The sequence below is a fragment of the Anopheles coustani genome, chromosome 3 (assembly GCF_943734705.1).
Source record: "Anopheles coustani chromosome 3, idAnoCousDA_361_x.2, whole genome shotgun sequence".
NCBI lineage: Eukaryota > Metazoa > Arthropoda > Insecta > Diptera > Culicidae > Anopheles > Anopheles coustani.
In genome coordinates this window covers 96,593,840-96,603,411 of record NC_071288.1, presented here as the reverse complement: position 1 = coordinate 96,603,411, position 9,572 = coordinate 96,593,840, and the positions used below count along the sequence as shown (strand labels likewise).

Sequence of the window (9,572 nt, the reverse complement as noted above, 5' to 3'; positions counted from 1 at the left end):
CCATCGATCCCAGTACTTCAGTTTTGCAAAGATTTTGTGTGTCCCTTGGCTGGGAAAGTCGTCGGTGCATCGATTGTTGATTTACGTGTTAGTTCAGCAAAAAGAGAATATTGCAAATCGTGCAGTGACTCCATGACCTACACCTAATCGATATTGTTACTTGCTGCATAAAAGGAACACAGTGATTTTATTTTTATTCTCATCGCAACAGCTTTGGCTATTCATTGTTCTTTTCAAGTTTTCTTTATGGCTGTTTCTATTGCGTTTCATCATTCATTGGGCAGTGTTCTGGATAAACCACAAAGGGCCAAAGCGAAGTGTGTAGATTCTAGGAAAATATTGTAAACTGTCCTTTCGTTTTCATTGCAACAGTTAAACTTCCAAAAACAAATAATTTAAAGTGTACAAGTTTTTCTTCCACCGTCGTTACCAAGTCTTGCAAAGTTTAAGCTGATTAGGAGTGAGTCTGCTTTATCGGCTGTGAAGTTATTGTTGTGCACTAGGGGAAAACCCTGGTTCTATCGCCACACTGAATAACGAGTGTTGTATAAGCCTTCCGAAAGGATTGCTGATAAAAAATTCAGATAAAGGTAATTGAAAACATTTCTTTTCTGAAGGAATGAATGTCATTCACCAACATGATAATCAATCTCTGTAATGTCCTTCGCCAGCATAGGTCCTTTTTCCCTGCTTGAACATAACGCGGACTAGAAAAAGACTCAAATCGAAATGATATTGATTTTACCACCATCGTAACATATGCTCTCTATTCTGTTTGTCATGTCTGATTGCTATTTGCTGTTCAACGTAAAATATTGACTTGATATATTGACTTTTTTTTCGTTCTTTTTCAGGACACTACTGTACCGGAATGGTCCTCCGCACTCGTTAGCAACTGCATGTCACGAAACGTTACTTCATTTACCACCCTGGTGCTATTCCATTGGATACCTGAAAGCTTCTAGAGAATTTTCTTACGCGTGACTTGCTTTGTAACATTAATGAATAAGGAAACCGTCGCCGCAAACACAGAGCTGCAAAACATACAACCAAAACGTTTGTCAATTAATTGAACAGAGCAGTTTAAAGTGCATTTGCCGTTGGATTTTTGGGCAGTAAAACCATTAATATAGATAACCAATGCTTCCACAACATATGAGTAACGATATTTGACACCAGCAAGCAATCGTATAGAACATTTAATCTCCATTTAAACTCCCGTGTCCGTATCACTATAGTAATCATACGAGTAGTTTTACAATTGAGTTAAGGCTAAACAAAAAACAAAGACCAACAAGATGGAAATTCCACCAGAGGAGTGGATTGAGCGGGCCAAGGAGAGCATGAAAAAGTTCCTCAACCGTGGCGGAGCGTCACGAGGCGATGAGCCGCAATCGCTGTGTGGAGCAGCACTGCAGAACACACTCGGTTACGCGCTTAATCTTACCATGAAGGATCCAAACCACTGGACGGACGAGGAGCTACAGCTCGAGTACATGGAACAGCTCTGCTTCTACGACGAGGAATCGTGCAAAACTATCGACAAGCTTACGCAGCAGATTTACGGCCAGGGAGTAATGCCGGAGGAACCGTGCCACTTGACGATCCTGCCCATCGAGTTGTACGCTGAGGGAAAGCTCTACGAGGTGGCCCTGTTTCGATATCAGTTTGGTGTGCTTGAAGCTAGTGAACCGAAGTATGTGGATTCGTATGGTCGGGTTTATGGCAGTTTTCGGGACTTTTTGCGCAACAATAAGTACCCTTCGGCAGAAATGATGTACCCGAAGGATGGTCGCTTGAAGGCGGATGAAGAAAAGTTGGTAGAGTATGAGATCGGCAAGACCCCAGCGTGGAAGGCGTACTATTTCAAGGCTTTGGATATTGCGACGGGAATCATTGGTAGGACTTGTGTCATTTTGCATTTTTAAGGCCTTCGGAAATAACATTTTCTCCCTTCTAGGTATCGCTGGTGCAACTGGAGCAATTTTTCTGTCCGGAGGTATTGCAACGCCGTTTGTGGCGGCAAGCATCGGATCAGCATTGTATGCAACAGGCCGATCGCTTGATGTCCTGCGGGATAAGAGTGCCCATCAGGAGTCGCTAAATCCCTTCCGTGATTCCGAATCACGCACAGCGTGGTTGAGCCTTACGGCACACGTGCTTACGTTCGGTACAATGCCGCACATTTCCGCCCTATCGGGAGTGGCGTCGACGAGTCACAGCATTGCCACCGGGTTTAAGGTGTGCAATTTCATCAACGAAACTGGCAACATCATAAGCGACCTAGTGATTTGTGACACTCTTTCCGCTATGCATTCGAACTACTATAACGCGTCGATTGAAACGCGGTTGGCGCATGCCGCCTCGATCTGCTTCTGGACGAAAACAGTCATCAGCATCCGGCAGGCGGAATTGATGATGAAGAACAACGCGATCGTGGCGCTGAAACTGTTCGGCTTTGAGGATCATTTCTGCGACTACTTCAACAATGACTCGCGTGCGATCGACATTGGATTGCGCATCGTGAAGCATTCGCTCGAAAGCAACGTACTTATCGCGTCCGATCCCGATGACCACAGTGCGATACGGATCGATGGTATACGCTTCAGCATGAAGGCTCTGCTGGCCTGCGAGCCGAATGAGGTGGAAGTGTTGTTCGACATTTTGCTGGGCATTTCCACTGCCGCCGATCGCGAGCTGTTCGAAGAAGTCCGTTCCCTGGCTCTACCGAAGAACGGCGAAGATGAACAGCTATCCGTGCTGATACATTTCCTATCCAAGGAGGCCGAAAATGAGAGCTTGCCTGTAGGTGAGATGATGGAGATGCTGCTTCAAACGTACGCGTCCGTTCGACGGTGCGAAAAGATAGCTCTTATCGGCGCCACTACCTTCAGTCTCTCGGTGGTGAACGGAATTCACGTGGGCCAAGGATTGTGCATGAGCCTGAAACCCTCTTACATTCTTTTCGCCTCTAAACGATCTCATGAGCCTTCCAACGGTAATGAAATGACTGCGGCGTCCGACAGTGAAAACGATCGGCAGACCGATCGCTTGCTGCGAGTTGTACTCGAGTTGTCTGCGGAACAGTGTGCTCGTCTGACGGAAGTGATCCGTGACGATCCAAACTATATGTCTTTCTTCAAACAAAAATCCACATCCAAAACTAACGTCTCGACGATGGCAAAAGAACAGTCGGTGAAGGAAGAAGATCAAGAGCAACTTCTCTACGATAAGCTGAAGGAGGATATCCTCAAAGCCTTCGAGACCGAGAATATATGATGATGAAAATATTAGTATTTATACTGCAACTTTCCATGAACGGGCAAAAGAGAGCTGAAGAAAAGTTGGAATCGAAAAGTCGAACGTCATAAACACAAATATAACAATGTAGCAATAATTGCACCAAGTGAACCCTAGATGAATATTATCGTTATATACATGAATGGTAGAAACGCATAAAAAGCAGTGGAAGAATTAAATAGTACATAATACATCAAACTGTTAGCCAAATTTTTTGGTTCATAAGCACAGAGAAATAGGATAAGATGAAAAGTACACGAAACTCAACCGAATAAGCTTTTGTAGAGTGGAATCGAAAAGGATATACAAAAGAATCAAATTAGTATTTCAAAGCTCCTTAATGAAATTGCAACCAAAACATATCATCTTAATACGAGTAGCATGAATAGTAAATGGAAAAATTAGAAGCGTTTTTATAATCAAACCCGATTTGGAGTTACATACAAAATATCTAGGTAATATACATACACCCACACAAGTCAATAAGGCAATGGCAATGCCGGGCCGTATCTCGTGGCCACAATAAGTGGCCTGTAGTTTCATTTTAATGTCATTTTTCTCCAACAAACCTCTTTATAAAGATTCCATTTTATTACACTGGCTTATGTTGGCAGATACAACAAGTAATCAAAAATGCACAAGAATCAAAACGAAAGTCACAACGACTCACAAAGCATATCTCTTGCGAACTACCTGACCTTTTTACTATAAAGCCGACCGATGGGGTCACAATTTCATGAATCTTTTTATAAAGACTAGATTTTGTTTTTGATAAAACAACTAACGAATGCTTTACTTTGGAATACAAAAACATACACACAAAGACGAAACACAAGTTTGCTATACAGTTTAAAGTGATAGATTGGAAGAATTTTTAGGGAAAAGTGCGTAGAAGCGTTGAATGCTAATATAGCTATATTAAGATATATATATACAGGAGATCATTCTACTGAGTGAAAACTAGTGAAAAAATTATTTGAGAATCAGGAAAAAGCTTTGTAGTTTTTATATCAATAATCGTAAGTAAGCAAGCGAGTGAAACTATTAGAATGTGGCAAAGCAAAAAAAAACAGAAACATATCTATTATAAATAAAACAAACAAACAAAAGGAATGAAACGAATACCGAACATACACAACAACAAACACCAAACAACTGTACTAGAGCTGAATGAGGAAAAATAAGTGTTGCAAATAGAACTTTTTCGCGTAGAATACGTTAAGTAGAGAGCAAAACAGTAGTAGAGTGCAAAATGTAGTGCAAGCAATCAGATCCGAGCAAAGTTCAGCACTTATCTTTTCTATTTGTCTATTCCATCAGCTAAATCTATTGGTCTCCAGTTTTGAAGAAGGAAACCCTCTGTTACAATCGTACGCCGTCATGGAGCGACGAACGGAAAACCGGTTAAAGATTGGTTATCTATTGAAAGAGATATATTTTATATGTGCGCGTTTGTTACAATTTCTAAAGAATATATTTTTTAAACCCGTAATGCTACTATAATGCTGAAAGCACTTTGTCAGACAACTGAACTAGGAATGGAAAGTTGGCTTGTTAATAGCGGAAGTGAAATAGAAATAGGTAAAATATTAACTCAAATGATTGGTGTGTATTTCTATGTAATCCGAATGTGATATTTCTGTCGCTTAATCAAGAAAATAATGCTTATCTTAAACAAAACTATTTATTTTACCTCATAATGTTTTCCGTTTTTGAGATTTTTTCAATTTAAAATCAACACAAATTCTTACCAGCTAGAACTGATCACTAACTACGGGCGTTTACATTTTCCATTAGCAAAAATAAAATATGAAACGAAATCGTAAAGCAGACAAGATCCAATCGATCTGAGCTTATCATCGCTAAGTGTAGGTACGATTACGCACGATGAGTGTAGGTAGATGGATGTGAATTCGATAAATGTAACACTCGATTGAAACGATACCACCCAAAAAACCAAGACGGCATAGCGTAATAGTGTACCTTAAGGAATCTGCGATTGGCGTGGAGGAGTTCGCCAAATAGCACTCGAGTTCCGTTTCAGCTTGTGCGCATCGATGGAAGGGAAAAGGATGCGCAAGTCGGGTGTCATCGGTTGAACGGAAAACAATCGATCCACCACCTTAGTTTCGACCATAGCCTGCAGTTTGAGGGTCTTGCGGAACTCGGCGGCTGTAAAGTAGTGATGGGAAAGAGTTCGTTAAACGCTGCAACCAATGACCAATCGTCTTAGTTCAACTTACTATTCTGACACCACGCTGGCGTTGGTGGCCGTTTCTTTTTGCGTGCGGCGACATCTTCTGCCTCATCGTCGTCGGTGGTGTCGTCGGTGTCGATCATTTCGAACTTGAACGTGTCCTTCTTAGAAGCCGCTGTTTTCTTTTTGGCCGCCATTTGTTGCTGCTCTTGCTGGAGTTGCTGCTGGCGTAGCTTCTGCTGGACCATCTGTTTGTGAAGCTTAGTTTCTTGGGTTTCCTTCATCTGACTTTGCTTCAATGTTTCAAGTAGCTCACGATCAATCCTAATGAACGAAAAAAAAACCTGTAGTGATATTGCCCTGTTTGTCCCTCCCTCTTCTCCTAATCTCTCCTTTACCTTTGCTGCTCAAGTTGTTTGGCGAGTGCTTCCCGTTTTTGATCGGCCAAAGCTCGCTGTTCTTCCAGTTGGCGCCGCTTTTCGAATTCTTCCAGCTTCTTGGCTTTCTTGGATGCATCGATGCGTTGCTTCTCCTGCTTTTCGTGCACCAGCTTTCGATACTTTTCCTCCTTTTCTCTTAGCAAACGTTCCGCGTGCTCCCTCTTTTCTCGCTCCATGGCCTCCCGCTGCTGGGCGGCCAATCGTTGCTTCTCTTCGCGCTTCTTCTTCTTCTCATCCAGCAGCGAAGATGTCGACGAAGCAGCGGACAATGTTCCACCACCACCACTACCACCGCCCAGGCCCTGTGCACGATCGCTGCTGGATTCGCGTGACAAACTGCGCACCGAGCCGCCGCCGCTGACGGCCGTGGCATTGGTTCCAAATTTGCTGTGCAGCGCCTTGTTCTGCATCTGGTGAATCTTCGAAGCGGACACTGCCTTCACCAACGGTTGTGTGGCACAGTTTGGTGTATAAACGGTCTCCTTGGCCTGCGCCGAATGGGCCACCGATCCGAGGGACTCGAGCGAGGAAAATTGTGGCGTGGTGGCAAGCGACGGAGTGCTGATCGTTTTCAGCACACGACCTACTCTGGCCTGAGGGGTGCCGATGGTGGTGGTTGCCTTCGTAAGTGTTCCCGCCGTCGTGGAAGCGCACTTTTCGAATGCCTGAATACGACTTTTGATCGGACTCATGATACAAGGGTTGAAGAGTTCAGTGTTGTCCTTCATCTGCAGTTGCTTTGACGATGACGGGAACGCGCTGGAGCCCTTCTTCGATGCGCTTGTCGATGCGGAGCTTTTGTTCGGTTTTGCAGAAAGGATGACTGGTTTCGGCTTTATTACCGGCAACATAGAGGCCTGATTGGGTGAGTTTTCTACCACGGAATCATCCTCCGTCATGATACTAGCATTTACAAGAGTCTTATGATAGTTTGCTGCCGCATCTTGATCTGTACTTGCACTACCGGTCTTTTCAATAACAAACGTATCGTTTGTACCCGGTTGTGGCTGATACGTGATTCCTTGCGCTGGAAGGTTGAACGTTTCGTTGCAAGGCGCAGTATTCGGTGGCGAATTAACGGTGAAAGTACCATCTTGTATACTCGGGGGTAATGGATATGTTTCATTAGCTTGTGGCTTGCCTGTAGGGAATGTTCCGTTCATGACCGATACCGGTGATTGGTTGACTGCAGGGACAACGATTTTCTCAAGAACGACTTGTAGAGGACGCATTTGGTGCTGCTCCATCTGTTCCTGCGCGTCTTCATAGACCGATTTACCTGAGGTGTTAGAATCCTGTTTCTGCGGCTGGTTGGAATCCGCAATCGATAACTTTTCGGTTTTTATGCGAACCGGTTCTATCGAATCTTCTTCCATTGGAACCGCTGGTGGCACAACTTTACTTGCCTTTGGAGGTCTTCCTCGCGCACGTCGGGCTCCTTGTTGCGTATCGTTTATGCTGCTGGACGAGCTACTGATCGACGACTCGGCCGACGAAACGGCAGAACTCGAGGCTGTCTCATCAGCCAGCTTTTGATCCTTCGCCGCTACCTTCTTCTTCGTTCGAACCTTCGGTGCCGGCAGTTTTGGAGGAGGCAGCTTCGGCGGAGGCATTTCTTCATCCGATAGGACTTCCACCTTCGGTACCGCCAACGGAACAACCATAATGGATGCTTCGCGATTGGTTGGTTTCGCTGTCACCATAGGGGGCTCATCCTTCTCGGACGACTCATTGGTGCTGCCGAACCCTTCGTCTTTACGTTGCTGCGTGTCATGCTTGGTGTTCCGGTTGGCATAGTTGGCATCATTTTCCGTTTCCATTTCATCATACTGGTCGCGCTGGGAAGCAGGTTTATCCGAGCCAACGGCCGAGTCCTTCCCGTCGCTTTCGATTTTCGACTGGCGTTCTTTTTTAACGACCACTGCCATAAACGACTCGTTTCGCATTTTCGTATTCAGCGTCGGTTCCTTGAGCTTTTCCTGTGCCTTCAACGCAGCCGATCGTGAGGGACGTGCAAAGGAAGCTTCTACCGGTGGAATCGTCTCTATCGATTGCTGTACGGCATCGGCAACGGGAGCGCTATTGCCATTGCCAAACACGTCCAGCATGCGCGCGGTAGATCGACTGGTCGCAGAAGCCATGCTCTTATCCGCCTGTTGTTTTGTTGATCGTTCCTCCTCTTCCCGGGCGCTAGAATTGGTGCTTTCTTCCTTTTCCGAAATGGACACCTGCCTTTTCGGTCGCTTCTTATTTTGCACTGGTGTGCCGCGCTCGTTTGCTTGCGCGACACAATCGGTCAGCTTTTTCTCGAATTCCTGAAACAAGCACGCACGATTACGTTGCAGGCAACAATGCTTCCGATGCTGCGGACTTACCTTGAACTCATCTTCCATTGCTTTCTCCAGCTGGAGAGCATCACCGATGAAGTTGTCGAATAGTTCCATCAATTCGTCCATGTTGCTGGGATTGTTTCTTTTCCGCACCAAACACGAACGAGAATCAACCAAAACTTTCTTTCTCGGTAGAATACAAATGGGTTTTCGGTACTAAAACAGACGCTTCAGTGTTTTGTGGCACTTTTCCAATGGTGGAAGCCTACACCATGACGCCTAGCTCAATGCACTGCGAGTATTCTACGAATTTCGGTCAATGTTTCTACTCTGATTATTGTTTTAGCCGATGGATAACACTTTCGGCGATAGGAGTGAACACACAGAAAACCTCGGAAAACTTATAACAAACAACGATGGAACCATCAACACCAAACACAACCGAACCGCCTAAAATTCAGCGTATCTTTAAACCAAAAGAGACCGTTTATGACATCCAAACAAGAGGGGAAAAAACTGTTCAACTTTTGAACGAACGGTTTTTCGAGTGACAGCTTCGCTGCATCGACCAAGGTTACGAGAAAAAGGGACTCCAGATGAAGCGAAGCGGAATAATAATGTTTTGCAGACCATTTTCCAGTTCTAGTTGGTAGATAAGGATTTAAAATAGGTTTTTAATGCTCATGTGATTTAGTTTTTATTTTCTACGTGTTGTATCGATGTTCTATTTGATTCTGAATCCGAGCGAAAATCGAGGCGAAAACTTTGTACTTTGACAGCACAACTGTCATGTTGTTCGCCAATTCTCTGCCCCTACAATATTCAGTTCCAAATGTGCGAAGCTGAGGTACGGATGCGTGTTCGACGAGTGTCGCGGTGCATTGGCTTTCGCAAAAGCTGAAGGTTACCAGTCACAACATTAACAAAAACCTCTGGCACACATTCGTTATCGTGTTGTATCAACAAAGGCAAGCTGGTTCGTTTATGGTTTTTGGTTTAATCCGGTTTGGTGTATTGCATTTTGATGCAGCAAGCTGTGGTCAGAAATAGCATCAACAAGATCATGTTTGTTTGACGACGCGCATAAGGGGAATGCAATTTAAAAGTACGTGTGATGGCGACTGTGAGGTTTAGTCGCAAATTACACGACTGATCGATCGTTCATACCTTGTTGGTGCCCGTATGTGATTTCGATAGATTTGTGACAAGATGAATAATCTTCAGCAGCTTTGTTTTAACTAGCGAACGACGGGGGATGTGGTGGAATTTCCCGTTTGCATTGCGGGATTTACCCAGATCTGGTTT

At 44.5% G+C, this 9,572-nt stretch overlaps 2 protein-coding genes across 2 annotated transcripts; one reads left to right on the top strand and one right to left on the bottom strand.

Moving 5' to 3' along the window:
• Positions 1-970: 970 nt before the first annotated feature.
• On the top strand, positions 971-4,920 carry LOC131271123 (uncharacterized). The gene is made up of 2 exons (XM_058272541.1): positions 971-1,899; positions 1,961-4,920. The coding sequence occupies exons 1-2, from the start codon at positions 1,299-1,301 to the stop codon at positions 3,277-3,279; spliced, it is 1,920 nt and encodes a 639-aa protein (XP_058128524.1). The 5' UTR covers positions 971-1,298; the 3' UTR covers positions 3,280-4,920.
• Positions 4,921-4,965: 45 nt separating this feature from the next.
• LOC131270972 (histone-lysine N-methyltransferase, H3 lysine-79 specific) lies at positions 4,966-8,728 on the bottom strand. The gene is made up of 4 exons (XM_058272498.1): positions 8,313-8,728; positions 5,896-8,252; positions 5,544-5,821; positions 4,966-5,472 (listed from the first exon to the last, which is right to left on the bottom strand). Exons 1-4 carry the CDS (start codon positions 8,391-8,393, stop codon positions 5,285-5,287), a joined length of 2,904 nt encoding a protein of 967 aa, XP_058128481.1. The 5' UTR covers positions 8,394-8,728; the 3' UTR covers positions 4,966-5,284.
• Between the last annotated feature and the right edge of the window lie 844 nt (positions 8,729-9,572).

Coding starts and splice junctions, on each gene's coding strand:
- LOC131271123 (XM_058272541.1), top strand. CDS start 1,299: ATGGAAATTCCACCAGAGGAGTGGATTGAGCGGGCCAAGGAGAGCATG. Junction 1,900..1,960: donor TATTGCGACGGGAATCATTG/GTAGGACTTGTG, acceptor TCTCCCTTCTAG/GTATCGCTGGTGCAACTGGA.
- LOC131270972 (XM_058272498.1), bottom strand. CDS start 8,393: ATGGACGAATTGATGGAACTATTCGACAACTTCATCGGTGATGCTCTC. Junction 8,253..8,312: donor CAATGGAAGATGAGTTCAAG/GTAAGTCCGCAG, acceptor TGCTTGTTTCAG/GAATTCGAGAAAAAGCTGAC. Junction 5,822..5,895: donor AAACAACTTGAGCAGCAAAG/GTAAAGGAGAGA, acceptor TTCGTTCATTAG/GATTGATCGTGAGCTACTTG.